We start from the raw sequence: 18,926 nt of genomic DNA, 5'->3' as shown, positions 1-18,926 counted from the left end.
AAGTACCAAGCAGTAAAAGACACAGTGGAGGTAGATCCCAAGGTGATATGTGGAAGGTGGGCCCAAGCCCCAAGGGCAGTACTGTACTTACAGAGCACCTAGGGAAGGCGACCCTGGGCGCATGCAGCCCAAGTACTGAAGAATATTACTCCCGGCTAGCACACCACCCGTAGAGACAGACCATGCCACAAGGCACAGAAACTGAGAAATTCAGGAGCCAGAGACACAAGACCTCGCCATTATCACATCAGCCAAGAACTGAAGGGTGGATTGCCGGCGTGAGGGTTTGGGACTCCCCCTTCCCCCTCCTGGGGAGGGGGGGTTGGGCAGACGGTGGCGTGGCAATGTGATGACGTCATGCTCATTTGCTAATTTTTGTTTGGGGAGCACGAAAATTTTTGTTTGTCCACTCGTTCGGCTTTTAATAGCAATATTTTCACCAGAATAGGGCTTTGTTTTGGGGCGCCTACATTTCTGAGTGCCCAACCTGGTCAATGACAGAATCCTCCCATCCACATGGGGGTTTCTATAGGCCATTGCTCCTCGTGCCACTCTAAGGGGGCCAGGTTCTGGCACGTGGTCCCCGGTAGGTAAGAACTCCATGCACATTGACTGATTCAAGAAAGCTAATATATCCATATCAGCCTGGATGGCTCCAGGGAACCAACGAGGTTTCCCTCAGAAAGTTTCCTATATATAAAGTCAACTCTCATCTTGATGTGTCTCCATATCAAGTGTTTATATAGAGGCAATACTACACTCAGTTGGGTGAGAACAATGTGACCTTCAGCAGTGTACCTTCACTGAGGTGTGGACAGTCTTGACATTTGGGAAGAGTTCCTGGCACTTCTGGAGCCAATCTTCTATCTTCATGCTGCACTCATCAGCTGTGCCTATGGTTGTGTCAACCACCAGTAGGGTGTTGACTGTATCGAGGCTCCCCAACATGGCCTGCAGCTGAGTCTTCCCTTTCTCTCCTTGTGTTGTCATATCCACCACACTGGTATCCTCCAGTTCCAAGAGCTTCATTGCTGACTTGTTCTGCTCTACCAGGGCATAGAGTCTGTCCTGGAGCTGGAGGTGCTGAGTCTTCCAGTCCCCCAGCTGTCCCCGGTACTCCCCCAGCTGGGACAGTACCTCTTCACAGCTAGTAATGAGGCTGCTGATGATGCTCTTCTGCTCCTGCACCAGGGAACGTAACTTCTTGCTGATTCCTCTCGCAGGAGTTTTAATGGGTTTTGCTGGTACTGTTTCCCCTGGTGCAACCTCGATACCTTTTAGTTTTCTGATAAGGGCTTCCATACCATAATTAATTGGGAACAGAGTAGCAGCTGTGGCAGCATGCTCGGCACGGCAGCTGGGGCAGGTCAGCTGACCATTCTTGATAGCATTGTCAATACACTGGGAGCAGAATGTGTGGCCGCACGGCAGTGTGCGAGGCCGTAGCTGATTGTCGTCATGATCGTTAAAACACACTGAACATTCCTCTGGCTTGTTATCCTGTGGAAAAGAATATTTGGTTAAGCTAGATGTATTTGCAACAAAAAGTAATATTACAGTACTGTACTGTATTTATCAATACAAATTATATAATATTTACATAATTTCCTTGTACAGAGGAACCTCAATATTTGCATTGCTTCCAATTCACACGTTACAGTATTCAGACACAGTGTTCATGTTCGGTATTCATTCGTTTGCACAGCATTCAGAAGTAAACATGCATCCCTGATGCTTCAGTTTCACCATAGCTGTTGTTCACTACACAACCCACTACACTTTTCTCTGGGATATTTTGGATATGTTTGATATTCTTAGTGTAAATAAGTCATCATGTCACCTATGAGGGTTAGTGATAAGGGCCAAGCAAAAAAAAAAAAAAAAAAGTTATATTTTTCATCATGATACAGATGAAGAAAGAACTCGTAGCTGAATATGAAAGTGGTGCCAGTGTGTCTGCTCTTGATACAGAGTTTGGTATTCCTAAATCTAGTTCTCTAATAAAAGGAATGTGTGCAAAATGGCAAACATTTTCATGAAAATTATCACCCTGACAAACCGTGTTATAAACCTGTTGAATGACAATGCCATGTCTCATTTTAGAAACATCTTAACCACTGGGCTGCTCGGCTTCCGAATACGGCACTACCGCCTAACCCCCCCCCCCCCCGTGCATAGGAAATAAATTCTCTGGATTTCTTTTTTAAATGTCAAAAACTTTTCCCTGAGTATGGATATGTTAACAAACAGTCGAAATTGTTCAGGGGTACCTCGGTTTAAGACTTTAATCCGTTCCTGACTACCCAAAAACCTCACTTCAAACTAAATTTTACACCTAATTCATATAAATCTTCACTACAAAAGTATGTTCAAGTTATTACTTACCCATGCTGATGACTACTGTTGGTGTATGGAAGATGGTGAGGAGGGGGAGAAGGAGAGGTGTAACTGTTTGGAAGGGGAGCCCCCTTCCATTATAACATTAGGCAGTAAGGACTTCTCTGGTGTGCACTCTCTGGCATGCTTTGCCTGCATACCACTAGGACCTGCTTGTGGCTCACTGCTTGCTTGTCTTACAAAGAATCTGTCTAAAGACACTTCTTTTTCCCTACATTTTAACACTTGACTGTAGTAAGACATCACATTGTTATTTAAAAGGTCAATGCAACGGCCTGCTACAGCTTTTCTGGTTAAGTTTTTTCAACAAAACTTAGCAGTTCTTCCCATACTTCACACATTTTCTTAATGAGGAAGGGACATCCTCTACTGCCTCTACTCAACTATTTTCTTAGGTTGAACCTTACCACTGGCTTTCTTGGGACCCATTGCGAGATATATAATAACAACTTTTATGCTCAAATGGCCAAATATTCGACAAAACACTGTAAATCCTTGTGAAGAATTGAGGCGGGTGTTACGGCCCTCTCGGGACGCAACGGGGTCCTTACTCTGATGTTGTTAGAGGAAGATATATGTATCCGTTCCCAAGCCAGTATTGGCTATCAAGGGATGAGATCCGTGACGCAAGTAACTTAAAAGGGAGTAGGGAAAGAAAGCTAAGAACTTAAGATTATACTTGTCACCATCACCAATTAAATATATAAAATCAAAAGGTGCACAGGGGGAGGGGTATTAACACTATACAAGGGGATTATACACAATATAGTCTTCTGCTGAAGACTCTGGTGCCACAACTCTCGGTGCCGAGTCCTTGGTGCTTCTTCGTGGCCACACAACGAAATATCCAAAGAAGTTGAGCCTACCCTGGCCACAGGTCAGCCAAAACACAGGTCCACTGGGGGCACCGTCGTGGAGGCCGTCAACCACACGTCCAGCTGGTCTGCTGGCAGGTACTGAGCCACCAAGGCTGGTACGGCCACTCCACGAACGATATAAGGGGTACACCCTAGACAGGAGTCTCGTGTGATATCACAAATCACCCTCCTGTCCTCAATACCCCAGTGGATGATCGTCTCCAACAGTCGGTCCCGGGTAAATCCTCTTACTGCCACTCCACTGGCAGGCTAACACACCACAGTGTTCTTCCGGGGGGGACGACTTCACAACAGCTGCAGCAACGTTCAAGGTATGGAGACTGGCTGCCTCGGGTAGACTGACTCAACCTTCAACACAGCGGTCCCAGGTCGACTCTGTAAACAGACACGTCATCAATGACTGGGACACACTAAAACACCTTACTTACGGGCTCTGGCACAAACACCTGACGTATCCAGTCCATAGATGGCGCTGTCGTCGGAGCACCACCTCACCAGAGGTCAGTGGCGGCGGTGTAGAGTGCTGAACGGGACTGGAAACTGGCCCTCGTAGCTGATACACGGCATCCTCACCAGGTGTCGTCGGCGTTTGGAGGGGGGGTTTCGGGATCCGACCCAGAGATGGCACGGTCGTTTACTACTCCGTGCTCGGACGCTGGATCCGGGTTCGTAACACCTCCCCACCAAAAGGAATTTGGTTTGGGGTTCTATAAAAAGAAACACAAACAAAATTAGTACGGCGACACTGCTCCAAATGGACTCACATGCATTATGAACTGGAGTGATGAGGCTGTCTCGTCCACAGAACTGTACTACTGGACAATTCCGGCACAACGGGAACTCGAAGATTGAAGGCGATGTCCTGCCTGGCGTAATCTTCCACGTCTTCCACGTCTCCACTGCGATGTCAAGCAGGGGCATCATCTCACCTCCCTCGAGTAAGAATCTGTGTAGACACGATGCGGGGCGACTCGACACTTCCCTGTGTCATGGCACCGATGATGGCTGATCACAGACGGCATTTCTGGTACCGGTCCGATGGTCCTTCAGGGAGACAGGAACCTGGAATACAGGGGACTGACAATTCAGAGTGATAGCGACAATGGGCAAGTCAGTACTTACTATACACTCCTCTACTAGGCCCACACCTAGTTCCAACAGGGCTGCTTGCTCACCGAAGATGGCATTCGCTCTGCCCCCGTCAGGTCGACCAACGTTCCGTATAACGCTGTATTGAGGCTCAGCAATCACGCGGGGGGTGTCAACCTGTCGGAAACAGTCACTCATATTATCATCTGTCGTACCTCCTGTATCTACCATTACCTTCCAGGTCCCTTCTTCAACTGCAACACTTGCAGTACAAATCTCCAATCCCTGGGACCTCTTCACGATGTTCACGGGAGCCACCATCCTCCGGGTCGTCCACTGATCCTTACTGAGAACACATAGAATACATAGGAGAATCAAACAAAATACCGATAGGAAACATTTGGTAAGCCAAGGGATAAGTTTCCCGAGCCTGTCATGTCCATAGCCGGCAACTTCCACTAGCCTGGCTTGGACCGAAGAGGGCACTATACCTTTTGAACACACCTCACATACCTCTGATGTCTGGGGAATCTCTGGCTGGTTCAATACACGCTGTACCTTGCCATACCGCAAGTACACATCCGCCTTCGCTCCAGACTCGTTGGTATCCGTGGGTGCCTGCACACAAGGCCTCTCTTCTTGCTCAGGTACCTCTGCCTTCTTAACCTCATGTTCCTCGTCGAGAGAAGAATTAGAAGTCTCTGCTAGAATATCGTCGATCTGCGGGTGAGAGGAAGGATTAAACACACTCCAATCCGGGTCTGTCTTTACCTGGACATTACCATTGCCTGTTGTCACCTCCGACCTTGCTGTTCTGGTAGACTCGTCCACAACCTTGGGAAGATTGATGCTCCAATCTGTCACCAAGTCGTTGGCTAGTACCACGTCAATCCCAGCCACAGGGAGGGTATCGACTACTGCCAACGCACATGTGCCGCTGAAATAAGGCGAGTCGAGATGTACTGACACTAAGGGGGCGATATACTGCGTCCTAGGAAACCCAACCAGGACAACCTTTTGTCGCCCATCCACACTTACTCCCTCGGGTAACGAGCTCTTCATGATCAGGGACTGGGCTGCTCCACTATCTCTGAGCACTACAATTGATCTACCAGTATGATCACTCGTTACATACCCGGTTGAAGTGTGAGGGGCCAACAAACTTGATCCTTCCTGCGTCGTCGTAGACTGGTTTCCTGCTGGTGGTGTAACACAGCTCATCATCATCACCTCCCTACGTGCGCTGCCACCTCTTCTGCCTCGGCACCTAGCAGCTATATGCCCTTTCTGCCCACAAGTCCAGCACACCATATTCCTCCTCGGGCTCCGGTGTTTCGGACTGCTAGGACTTGTTCTTCGGGGGCTACTTGGGGGCGTCTTCTTAGCACTTTGTGGGACGGGTCTTTCTTCTTCATCATGAGGTCTGTCGAACCGGCGCTGGTAATTCCTTGGGACGTACTTAGCAGACGGCCTATGAGTTAGGATGTACTCTTCAGCCATGGTGGCTGCTGCACTCAAGGTCTCTACCTGCTGTTCCTCTAAGTACGTCTTGAGGTCTCCAGACAAACAATCCTTGAAGTCCTCGAGCAGAATCAGCTGCTCGAGGTCTTCCTTGGTCTCCACCTTCCGAGAGGCACACCATTCCTGAAAAAGTCGCTCCTTGATGGTGGCGAACTCTGTGAAAGTGTGCTCTGAGGTCTTCTTCAGGTTTCTGAACTTTTGCCTATATGCCTCAGATACCAATTGGTACGCCATGAGCACCACTTTCTTCACCATATCGTAATCGCCGGAGTCGTCAAGGGATAACGTAGAGTAGGCGATTTGGGCCTTCCCAGTCAAGACTGTATCATGATGGCCCAATTCTCCCTTGGCCACTCCAAAGAGGCAGCAACTTTCTCGAAGGCTGCAAAGAACTTCGAGACTTCCCTCTCATTGAATTTGGGGACCATCTTGATATTCCTTACCGGATCGAAACCGCTTGCTCCAGTTTGTCTCTGTCCAGCACCTAATCGTAATACCTCTAGTTCATGTTGTCTCTGTCTTTCTTTTTCTTCTCTTTCTCATTCTTCTCTCTCTCTTTCTCGTTCTTCTCTCTCTCGTTTCTCTTCTCTTTCTCGTTCTTCTCTCTCTCTTTCTCGTTCTTCTCTTCTTTCTTCTCTTTCTAATTCTAAACGCCTTATCGCCAATTCTTTTTCTTTCATCTCCATTTCTTTATCTTGTCTCTCTCGTTCCATTTCTAATTTCTTCCATTCTATTTCACGATTGATCTCTAGGGCACGCATTTTGACTGTTAGGAAGCTGATATTAAGCTCACCTGCATCACTATCAACGTCGCTGCCCTTATCTTCCTTTTCCGTGGAAGCTATCTCCTCACCTTCCCTTGTACTAGGAGTCTCGCCTTCCTGTTTCTCTTCTGCCTTCAGGTGCCGGTGAACCTTGGACAAGATCTCCACATGGGAATCACTGGCACGGATCTTGATCTCCAGGTAGGCGCTCACTAGTACAAGCTCTGGTTTGCTCAGATATTTTAATCTGGCAAGACAGTCCACTCTGTTCAGAAAAGCCTGAACATCGTCCAGATCATCGATGGTAGCTTTGTCTGCCATTGTCACAGATGGAACACTTAGCACTTAACACACTGCTTACACGTTAGCACTTAACACACCGAGCACTGTTCTACGCCAATATTGCACTTTATCGCACCAAACACTGCACTTGCCAATATTGCACGTAATCACTCCGGGCACCGCACTACCCAATATTGCACTGAATCCAAGCGAACACTTCGCTCTACAATATTGCACTGAATCACTGAGCACCGCACTAGTCAATATTGCACTTAATCGCTTAATCACAGCGAGCACCGCACTGCACAATATCGCACTTAGTCACTCTGAGCACCGCACAGGACGTATAACGTCACAATCGTCACACACAGGGGGAATTATTTACAGGGATTACGCCACTTCACCACCCCTGTCAAACATACTTAACAAGGGGACGGATCCCGCTGGGGATGCCAATTATGTTACGGCCCTCTCGGGACGCAACGGGGTCCTTACTCTGATGTTGTTAGAGGAAGATATATGTATCCGTTCCCAAGCCAGTATTGGCTATCAAGGGATGAGATCCGTGACGCAAGTAACTTAAAAGGGAGTAGGGAAAGAAAGCTAAGAACTTAAGATTATACTTGTCACCATCACCAATTAAATATATAAAATCAAAAGGTGCACAGGGGGAGGGGTATTAACACTATACAAGGGGATTATACACAATATAGTCTTCTGCTGAAGACTCTGGTGCCACAACTCTCGGTGCCGAGTCCTTGGTGCTTCTTCGTGGCCACACAACGAAATATCCAAAGAAGTTGAGCCTACCCTGGCCACAGGTCAGCCAAAACACAGGTCCACTGGGGGCACCGTCGTGGAGGCCGTCAACCACACGTCCAGCTGGTCTGCTGGCAGGTACTGAGCCACCAAGGCTGGTACGGCCACTCCACGAACGATATAAGGGGTACGCCCTAGACAGGAGTCTCGTGTGATATCACAAATCACCCTCCTGTCCTCAATACCCCAGTGGATGATCGTCTCCAACAGTCGGTCCCGGGTAAATCCTCTTACTGCCACTCCACTGGCAGGCTAACACCACAGTGTTCTTCCGGGGGGGACGACTTCACAACAGCTGCAGCAACGTTCAAGGTATGGAGACTGGCTGCCTCGGGTAGACTGACTCAACCTTCAACACAGCGGTCCCAGGTCGACTCTGTAAACAGACACGTCATCAATGACTGGGACACACTAAAACACCTTACTTACGGGCTCTGGCACAAACACCTGACATATCCAGTCCATAGATGGCGCTGTCGTCGGAGCACCACCTCACCAGAGGTCAGTGGCGGCGGTGTAGAGTGCTGAACGGGACTGGAAACTGGCCCTCGTAGCTGATACACGGCATCCTCACCAGGTGTCGTCGGCGTTTGGCGGGGGGGTTTCGGGAGCCGACCCACAGATGGCGCGGTCGTTTACTACTCCGTGCTCGGACGCTGGATCCGGGTTCGTAACAGCGGGATAGTCACTGGGCACAAGGCACTGGTAAACTGCGTGGCGATCGCCGTGCCACCATGCGCTAGGTCGGCCTGTACGAGTATCAACACCCTCGTATTCCGAGGCAACGCTCGTATTCCGATGTAAATTTTCCAAGCAAATCCTGATCGTAATCCGAAAAACGCGTAAACAGGAACGCTCGTACTCCGAGGTACCACTACTTACTTTGGCTACTAAGGTGTCCGTCAGTTCACCCGTGATGTCATCAATCCCCGGTCACCTGTGGCATATGCTCTCAGGGCCAGTAGGGTGCCCGGCTCAAGATGCGTGAGTTGCAACGAATATATTTTTATTCACTTTTTGCGCTCAGCTCCCAGTCTCCGTGGTGTAGTGGTAAGACACTCGCCTGGTGTTCCGCAAGCGCTTTGTCATGGGTTTGTATCCTGGCCGGGGAGGATTTACTGGGCGCAAATCCTTAACTGTAGCCTCTGTTTAACTCAACAGTAAAATGGGGACTTGGTTGTAAAAACAATTCTTCGCGACGGGGATCATATTCCAGGGACCTGCCAGAAACGCTGTGCGTACTAGTGGCTGTACAAGAATGTAGCAACTCTTGTATATATATCTCCAAAAAAAAAAAAAAAAGTTACAAATACATTTCATTTGTGTTTTTCATGCCAATCCTATGTATAATGAACACGTACACTATATTATGGCAGTAGAACATCCGTACTGTCCGAAGACACTGAGATACGTGCATGGCACACGTGTACACATATCTTGCACATACTTCTAATGTATCATGCTAATTTATGTATATATACAATCTATTTACACACTATACACTATCACACACTATATACACACACCATAAACACACTCAGAACTCAGCGAGTGTCAGCTGCCACATCCATCCAGTCCTCCCTCACTCCTCGAACATCGTACTCACCATCACTCCTCCTCCCACCATACTGTTACTCACACTAATGTTTCATGTTCATTTATGTATATTTACAACATATTTACACACTATACACTATCACACACTATATACATTCACCATAAACACACTCAGAACTCCGCAAGTGTGAGCTGCCACTCCCAGCCAGCCCTCCCTCACTCCTCCAACATCATACTCGTCATCACTCCTCCTCCCACCATACTGTTATTGTTTTTATTACACTATTTACACATGTTATGTATATGTATCTACATGTTTTATTCACCAGAACTATGCAAGTAAGCTGGTATTGTGTCCAAACAGCACAGTGGCCACCATACACTGCATGAGAAATCACACAGCAGCCAGCAGACGATGCTATTATGACGTCACCTCCCTCACCAAAATAGCTCCTCCCAACTTACTCCTGTTGCTGTTATTACACTACATACACACATTCTATATATCCATGTACATATGTGTTCACCATAGCGAACCACTAAGCTAGTATAGTTAGCAAAACAAGAGTGGCTGCCCCACACAGCACACAGTGACGCTATCTGGATTCTCTCCCTCCCTCACCAAACTTCCTCCTTTCACAATACTGCGCACAGCGCTAATTATCACCAAAATCCAGCTATTCTCACAATCCTGGCCACTAAATCCTGTAAATGAATAACTGACTACAGCTTTATTTTGTAAAGTAACATAAGAAATCGTTTGAAGGTTCCTAGATGGATGAAATAATGCTGTGGTGCTATGGCTAGCGCTGTGAACATTGTGAACAGCCATGATTCACTGATATTTGAACAATGTACACAGTCATTATCACACTCAGGCTCTTCTGTAATACTATCATGACTAAATAATACAAGTTATATATATATTTTGACATTATTAGGTGATGCTGTGGTCACAAGCTGAACAGCAGTGCTGTGAGTTCATGATGCATGTGCCAGCCTTGGTTGCTCACTCAGTACTGAGGCTCTCACACCAGGGAATGTTGCCCACGATTTTTTTAAAGATGGCATCTGTTTATAAGAGCCCTGAGGAAGCTGATGTGAACCCCATGTAGCCGCGGGAGTTTTGAATTATACGCTAAAAATATAAAATCCCCAGAGGCACGGTGCGCACCCCCCCTTCCCCCCCCCCCCCGTCGAGGGCCTGCAGGCGTGTTGCGCAGTTGAGTTGTTAACCCTTGTATGGAGCCTGGCTATTTAGCATGTCACTCACAGGCACAAACCAAAAAAACAAAAACAACAAATTTTATTTTCTTCTAAACCTCTTAATTTGTGTTCACTGATCATGGGAAAAATAATAAAAAAATCGTAAGTGGCATATATTGCCCGCTATAGGGCGGGGAAGTCTGGCAAAAAACAGGCGCTGACTCAGCGTGCGTCCCAGGCGGTCTGTTGCTTGCCACCTGTCAGGCCGGAGTTGCCACAAAGAGATAGTTACCTAATTATTTCAATGTCTGATTGATTTTTCGTAGTTTTTTTGCTGTAATATTATTCAATAGTGTGTAGTGTGATATATTTATATAATAAAATGAGTGAATCATTGCTGTACTCAAAAATATGGTGTGCATATTGTTGATTCAATTATGTTCATCAGTGAACAAAAATTCTTTGTCGGTTATTACACTATATACACAGGTTATATATAAGTATTTGCATGTTTTGTTCACCATAACGAACCACTAAGCTGCTATTATGAGTCAAAAAGTATCGAGGAGTGACCGCCACACACCAGCCAGCCAGCCACTCCCTCAACACCTCACTCGCCCACATTCTCCTCCCACCATATTGTTTTTGCTTTTATTCACTATATACAGACGTTATATATAAGTATCTACATTCGTGTTCACCATAACGAACCATTAAGTTGGCATGCTGAGAGGCAGTGCCAGTGGCAGCCCGCCACTGGCTGCCACTCACTCCCTCAACACCTCACTCGCCCACATTCTCCAAAATGGCGGCTCCCAACCTTCTATTGCTGTTTATACCCTCTATACACACGTTATATAGAAGTATCTACATTTGTGTTCACCATAGCGAACCACTAAGCTGCTATGGTGAGTGTAGTCAATAAAAGGTGGCCACACAGGTGGTTTAGGAAGTGATGTGGTGGAGGCTGACTCCATACACAGTTTCAAATGTAGATATGATAGAGCACAGTAGGCTCAGGAATCTGTACACCAGTTGATTGACAGTTGAGAGGCGGGACCAAAGAGCCAAAGCTCAACCCCCGCAAGCACAATTAGGTGAGTACACACAGAAGACAACGCCACCACCCTCCCTCCCACAGCATTACTCCTCCCTCCATGGAGGACAGCGCTAAATATCACCACAATCCAGCTATTATCAGAACCCTGGTCAGTTTTATCACAGTCAGGGGTCTTCTGTAATAATATCATCACTACATAATAGCATGAACAAGTATATTATGGCATCTTTAGGCGATGCTGTGGTCACAAGCTGAACAGCAGTGCTGTGAGCTCATGCTGCGTGCATCAGGCTTGGTAGCTCATTCAATACTGAGGCCCCTAACACTTGGGAATTTGGCCCACGATTTTTTTTTAAATGGCGTCTGTTTACAAGAGCCCTGATGAAGGTGTGGTGAACCCCGTGTATCCGCAGGCCGTTTAAATCTTGCGTAGTACTCCAAAGCATATGATGCGATGCGCAATTTACTGCAAGTCGGTTAAAGCATCATATGATGCGATGCGCAATTTAAGGGTTAAAGTGCCGACAAAATTAATTATCCTTCTACAAGTTTCTTGTAAGAAAAGCATCCAGTGAGTGTAATGAGGTTAACAGGAAAAGACAGAAAAGAGAAAGAATCCCAGAAGCACAACTACCAGAAGTTATAATGGTATGGGACTCCCCTGCCAAAGAACATCTCTCTTCCTCTGCCTCACTACCTTCCACATATGCCATCAACATATGTCTAAGTGTTGGTAAAGTGTGTTAGCATTTATTTCATTTAATTATTGTATAACTATATTTATTTTTGTGGTCTGAAACTGATTAATCCAATTTACATTATTTCATATGAGAACAAATTATTCGGCATTCACACTTTTTGGCATTCGTCTCTCCTTCAGGAACCAATTAAATCCGAATACTGAGGTTCCACTGTATTAGCTATTCTAAAACAGTGATTCAGTGAAGTTACAGTGAAGTGTAACACGACACATAAAAGTTGAAATGTAGGAATATTGCCATGTGAAAAAGTGGAGATGTATAAGAGTGCCAAACTAAGGCAACACCCTTGAATGTGTATACACTAGCCACGAGGTGACCAGGGCTAGAGCCATCCTCAGTGAGAATATACTGTATACACTAGCCACGAGGTGACCAGGGCTAGAGCCATCCTCAGTGAGAATATACTGTATACACTAGCCACGAGGTGACCAGGGCTAGAGCCATCCTCAGTAAGAATATACTGTATACACTAGCCACGAGGTGACCAGGGCTAGAGCCATCCTCAGTGAGAATATACTGTATACACTAGCCACGAGGTGACCAGGGCTAGAGCCATCCTCAGTGAGAATATACTGTATACACTAGCCACGAGGTGACCAGGGCTAGAGCCGTCCTCAGTGAGAATATACTGTATACACTAGCCACGAGGTGACCAGGGCTAGAGCCATCCTCAGTGAGAATATACTGTATACACTAGCCACGAGGTGACCAGGGCTAGAGCCGTCCTCAGTGAGAATATACTGTGAATTTATATTGAAATATGGGAATGGGAATCTAGAAATAAATAATGGAGTAAGTCAACAGAGGAAGCCAGAAAGTAAGCATAAAATTCCTTATGATAATGGATACAGCCAACCAATCATTAATGGTTTAAGAACAAAGAAGTGGCAACAGGACACATCAACCCAGAGACCTGAGGGGAAGGTTACGGTCAACAACAGTGACTTGTACTCCTCTACATACGATAAGTACCTGTACATAAAGGTTAAGCATATAAATTTAAATATACATATACAGTACTGTAATATTAGAAATAGTAAAATACTGAGGACAGTTTACTAAATACTGAAATACTAAGGACACCAAATAGAAAACTGGCACCTCCACACTGGTGGTGATGGTGACCCAGGGAACAGCCAGGGAGTGGAGCCACTCACTAAACTCCAGGTTGCCATCTACAGTATACCCTGGAACATGCAGCTGGGTAGGGTTTGAGATAAAGGGAACAGACAAACTGGTCTTGCATATTGAATGTTGTAATACACACGTTCAAGATTAGATAAGTACAAGAGGTTGGCATTCGTGCAAATATAGAACACTGGCAACTCCATTCCAAGTGCACAGCAAAACAGGACAAAATGGCAGTAAACAAATTAATTTGCTGCCACTAATAAACCTTAAAGTCAAAGGCAACGGGAATTGAATGTTATATATGTAAGAATAGATTTCATTCAGCTTGTACAGGAGTAACACCATGGGACTGAGAGCTGGCCATTTGCTCTGGGTGTGTAAAAATTACCTGCCATCTTGGAATATCCTAAAAAACCTTCTAGATAACATGACGCATGACCGGAAAACATAATTCATTGAAAGCATACCAGCCATCCAGAGAGAGTTTGAAATGAACAACAATAATTCTAATAGACCTGGGGCAGAGACTATAGTCAGGGAGGAAACTGAAGCAGAAACTCTGGAAGTTCTAAACTCTGATTCAGTATGCCCGGATGCAGACGACCATAGACTAGAAAGTGTAATAGACAGCATGATAGGTACAAACACTACAACAGTCCCAGATAGAGCGAGTCAGACCAGAAGGACAGACATATAAATTTTATGTAAAGGGCATATGCAGACATAGATATGCTGGTAATAAGAAAGGATTAGAATGCAGTTACCACCATCCCAAAAAATGTTTAAATGTACTTAGGAAAGGACAGTGTCAATTTGGATCAACATGTAGGTTTTTCTATCCTGACATGTGCCAAACCTCACTCGAGGACAGAAAATACTATGACCTCAGCTGCCAATACTTTCACGTGAAAGGCACGGAACGTTACATAAACAGTGGCAAACAAGATAATGAATTTTGAGGAAACTCAATTCATATTTTATACCAAGCCAAAAGAGATTTCAAAAGGGGGAACATAGAGAATGTATGGAACTGGATGCCAGACCCACTTGCATACCAGAATCACAGATACAATTACACACCCGATACAAATACAGATACATTACAGATACAAATTAAAATTTGACAGGGTAGACAAGGATGGATTATTTAACACAGGTGGTACACGCACAAAGGGACACAGGTGGAAGCTGAGTACCTAAATGAGCTATAGAGACATTAGAAAGAACTTTTTCAGTGTCAGAGTAGTTAGTAAATGGAATGCACTATATAAAGTGATGTGGTGGAGGCTGACTCAATACACAGTTTCAAATGTAGATATGCTAGAGCCCAGTAGGCTTAGGAATCTGTACATCAGTTGATTGACGGTTGAGGGGCGGGACCAAAGAGCCAAAGCTCAACCCCCACAAGCACAACTAGGTGAGTACACCAAAAAGGAACTACAACTACAACAGGCAACTGCCCTACAACAATCAGCACTGGGCCAAACAAACTAAACATGTCCTCGCATAATGTACCTGCCAAAAAAGTCTCCCAGTCAAACTATCCCAAATAGAGTGAACTCATTCATCTTTGCCAACATGCAAGGACTAAAATCAAGAAAAAAAAAACAAAGTACAATTCATAAATGGCTTCCTCACTGAGTCAAATGCAGTATTTGGAGCTTTCACAGAAACCCATGCAGGGGAATTCTTCGACAGTGAGATCTGGATTCCAGGATATAATCTATAAAGGTGTGATAGGGTAATTTAGGTCACATGAAGGACTGGGTCTGTATATTAGGGAAGACCTTGTATAATCAGAACTCCTTGACTTTACAAATGAGGTGGTAGAGGTACTGGGAGTAAAAAGAGAGAAAATAAACTTAGTTTTTATTCTAATATATAAACTGCGAGATACAACAGCTGAGGAATTCACAGAACAGATAAACAAAATAGAGAATAGCCTTGATAATTTGGCGATCCTGATACCTGATATTATCTTCCTAGGTGACTTCAACTTGCCAAATCTAAGATAGAGAATAGCAAACAATAATATTATACCAAGAAATCTATCAGGACATAACCAACCACAGATTAGAGAACTGCTTAGATTCTGTGATTAATTTTCACTCAACCAGCAGATATCAGAGCCAACGAGAAATGAAAATATTCTAGATCGGGTCTTTACAAACAATGAAGGCATAATCAGGGGCATTACGATATCAGATACCACATACTCAGATCACAAGCTCATTGAAGTGTAAACTACCATCAATACCCAGAATAGACCTAAAACAATGATCAAGTGAGAGATGGGTTATTCAGTAAATTAAATTATAATAATAAAATGGTAGACTGGGAGACAATAAACAGAGAACTTACAAACATTCCATGGGAAACTGTTGTAATACAAGTCCTACAGAAAGAATAGAAAAACTGACTTCGAAAGCATATCAAGTCTGGCTGAAACATGTTCCTTTGAGGAAAGCCAGAAAGAGGTCCAGCATAGAAAGAGAACGCAGATGACACTATAAAAAAAGGAAAAAAATAATGGAAATGCATAAGCAGACACAACTTTCCTTACAAAGAAAGAATAATTTAAATAGGGAGATTAAAGAAATCGAGCAGAAATTGAAACACTCATATCAGACTGAAGAAAGGCAGTTAGAGCAGCAAGCAATTCAGGAAACCAAAAGCAAAAACCAGTGCCAGTATTGGACCCATTCGTACGAGTGAAGGTTCATGCACAGACAATGACAAAGAAATTAGTAAAATCCTAAAAAGCAGTATGAGGACATGTTTAGCTCTCCAATAAATAACATGAAAGTGGAAGATCCAGAGAATTTCTTTATGCGTGATATCCAAACCCCAGTAAATATAACTGATATCAACACGAGTGTACTAGATTTTGAAAGAGAAATTGAAAATATGCCCATGCACTCAGCCCCAGGTTCAGATTCATGGAATTCAATATTCATAACAAAATGCAAGGTGCCAGTAGCACAGGCACTCAGTATAGTGTGGAGGAAGAGCTTGAACATGGGGGAGATACCAGATGCACTTAAAGTAGCAGACATTGCCCCTCAACACAAGAGAGGGAGCAAAGCATTGGGAAAGAATTATAGACCAGTTGCACTAACGTCCCACATAATAAAAGTATTTGAGGGTGTGATTAGGAGTCAGGTCACCAGTTTTATGGAGACCAATGACCTTCACAACCCAGGCCAACATGGATTTTGAGCGGGAAAATCGTGCATCTCACAGCTACTTGATCACTACGACAAAGTCACTGAGGCTTTAGAAGAAAAACAGAATGTGGATGTGGTATACATGGACTTCGCACGGGCATTCAATATATGTGACCATGGAGTAATTGCACACAATATGAGGTCAATGGGAATAATCGGTAAAGTAGGACACTGGATACTCAGTTTTCGGTCGAACAGGACACAAAGAGCAACAGTCAACTATAAAAAATTGAGTCCAAGCACAGTTAAAAGCTCTGTACCTCAAGGTACAGTCTGTGCCCCACTACTTTTCCTTATTCTCATATCAGATATAGACAAAAATACAAGTCACAGCTTTGTATCATCCTTTGCAGATGACACAAAAATCAGTAGGAAAATTACATCTGCTGAAGACATTGAAAAACTTCAAGTAGATATTAATAAAGTTTTCGACTGGGTAACAGAAAATACTAGTACATTATATGTAAGTATCTACATTTGTGTTCAACATAGGGAACCACCCGCCAAACACACACAACGAAACTACGACGTTGGTACAATGTTCGAACACGTTTTAACACCACCTAACCAGTGATTACAACCAATATAGCAAGTTGTAACAACGTTCTAATATGTCATAAACACGTTAAGCCAAGATGTAACAACTTTATTACAAGCTGTAACAAGCGGAAAATAGAGACAGTTTTAGTTTGTGTTTCCAGGGCACTAAGTTGGTATGGTGAGTGCACACGGTAACAGGTGGCCACACAGATTCGACAGATTACACTATAACCCTCCCTCCTTCAACATTTCTCCTTCCCCCAATACAACGCAAAGCACAAATTATTATTTATTTATTTATTTATTTATTTATATCACAACAATCCTGCTATTATTAGAATCCTGGTCATTTTTATCACAGTCAGAGTTCTTCTGTAATACTATCATCGCTAAATAATACTAGTTACATATATTTTTTACATTTTTAGGTGATGCTGTAATCACAAGCTGAACAGCAGTGCTGTAAGCTCATGCTGCATGTGCCAGCCTTGGTGGTTCATTCAGTACTGAGGTTCTCACACCCGGGAATGTTGCCCAAGATTTTTTAATTGGCATCTGTTTACAAAAACCCTGAGGAAGCTGATGTGAACCACGTGTAGCAGTGGGACTTTTAAATCTTGCATGGTACTCCTAAACATCATATGATACTGTGCCCAATTTGTTGACAGTTACTCAAAGCATCATATGATGCTTTGTGCAGTTTAAGGGATAAAAAGTTAACACAACAGCCTGCTACAGCTTGATTTGGGTGACATTTTTCAGCAAAACTTTGCAATTCTTCCCATGCTGCACTCATTTTCATAATAAATGAGGAAGGGACATCTTCTACTCTATATCAACAACCCTCATACCATTTTCGTGTTTATGAATGATCTCTTGTTTTTCCTCTATGGTCATCCTCACATGTGCTTTCTTAGGTTGAACCTTACCACCGACTTTCTTGAGACCCATTACGTGATATATAATAATTACTTTTATGTTAAAAAAACAAAAAAGCACAAAAATAATTAAATTCTTTACAAGCACGATCGTCACTAAGCAGGCAGGTCTGATAAACTGAGGCCAGGTCGGCCGTGCCTCCAGGAATCACGGGACTGGTCGACCCATATGCGTTTCAACAAAGTCGCTTGTCGAGGCAAAGGACGTAAGTCGAGTTGCATTTTCCGACGAAATTTACGTTGTAACTCAAAAAATTCGTAAGCAGGGGCAGTTGTAAATCCAGGTGCCACGGTACTTGGTGCACACAACACTTCTAGGAAATCCACTTTCAACTTCCTTTATAAGCTGAACTTTTTGTTCAAAAGTCATCACAACCTGTTTTCTCTTGGCTCTACCACTTGTTGAAGCCATGAACAACAGATTTCCTGCATTTCCTGATGTCATATTACCAGGATGCAAAAAAAAAAAAAAAAGGCATTGAATGTAATGAACGCCAGTTTTTGGGCGAGACCCGGAGGCTCCTGGAGCTATCCAGACTGATATGGATATACAGTACAACCTCGATTCAACGTACCCCGATTCAACGAATCTCCGGCTAGTTCGCACACTTTTCAGGCCGAATTTACTCACCCGGTTCGACGAACAATGGTTCGCCGAAGCGAGGGATGTTCGGATTTGCTTACGATGTCCAGACAGAGTTCACAGACTGGTGGAAAACTTTCCCATTCTATAACAGATTACAATTAATAATTCTC

General features: G+C 44.4%; 1 protein-coding gene across 1 annotated transcript in view; it reads right to left on the bottom strand.

Annotated features, from left to right (window-relative positions):
• Window positions 1-18,926, bottom strand: part of LOC138372000 (tripartite motif-containing protein 59-like) — an 82,933-nt gene continuing 64,007 nt past the window's right edge. The window contains exon 3 of the mRNA XM_069337048.1: window positions 1-1,500. Coding sequence (XP_069193149.1) covers window positions 787-1,500 — 714 coding nt within the window. The 3' untranslated portion in view covers window positions 1-786. The remainder of the gene's footprint in view (window positions 1,501-18,926) is intronic.

This window comes from Procambarus clarkii, chromosome 37, assembly GCF_040958095.1.
Source record: "Procambarus clarkii isolate CNS0578487 chromosome 37, FALCON_Pclarkii_2.0, whole genome shotgun sequence".
NCBI classification, from domain to species: domain Eukaryota; kingdom Metazoa; phylum Arthropoda; class Malacostraca; order Decapoda; family Cambaridae; genus Procambarus; species Procambarus clarkii.
This window is presented reverse-complemented; position numbering and strand designations above follow the sequence as displayed.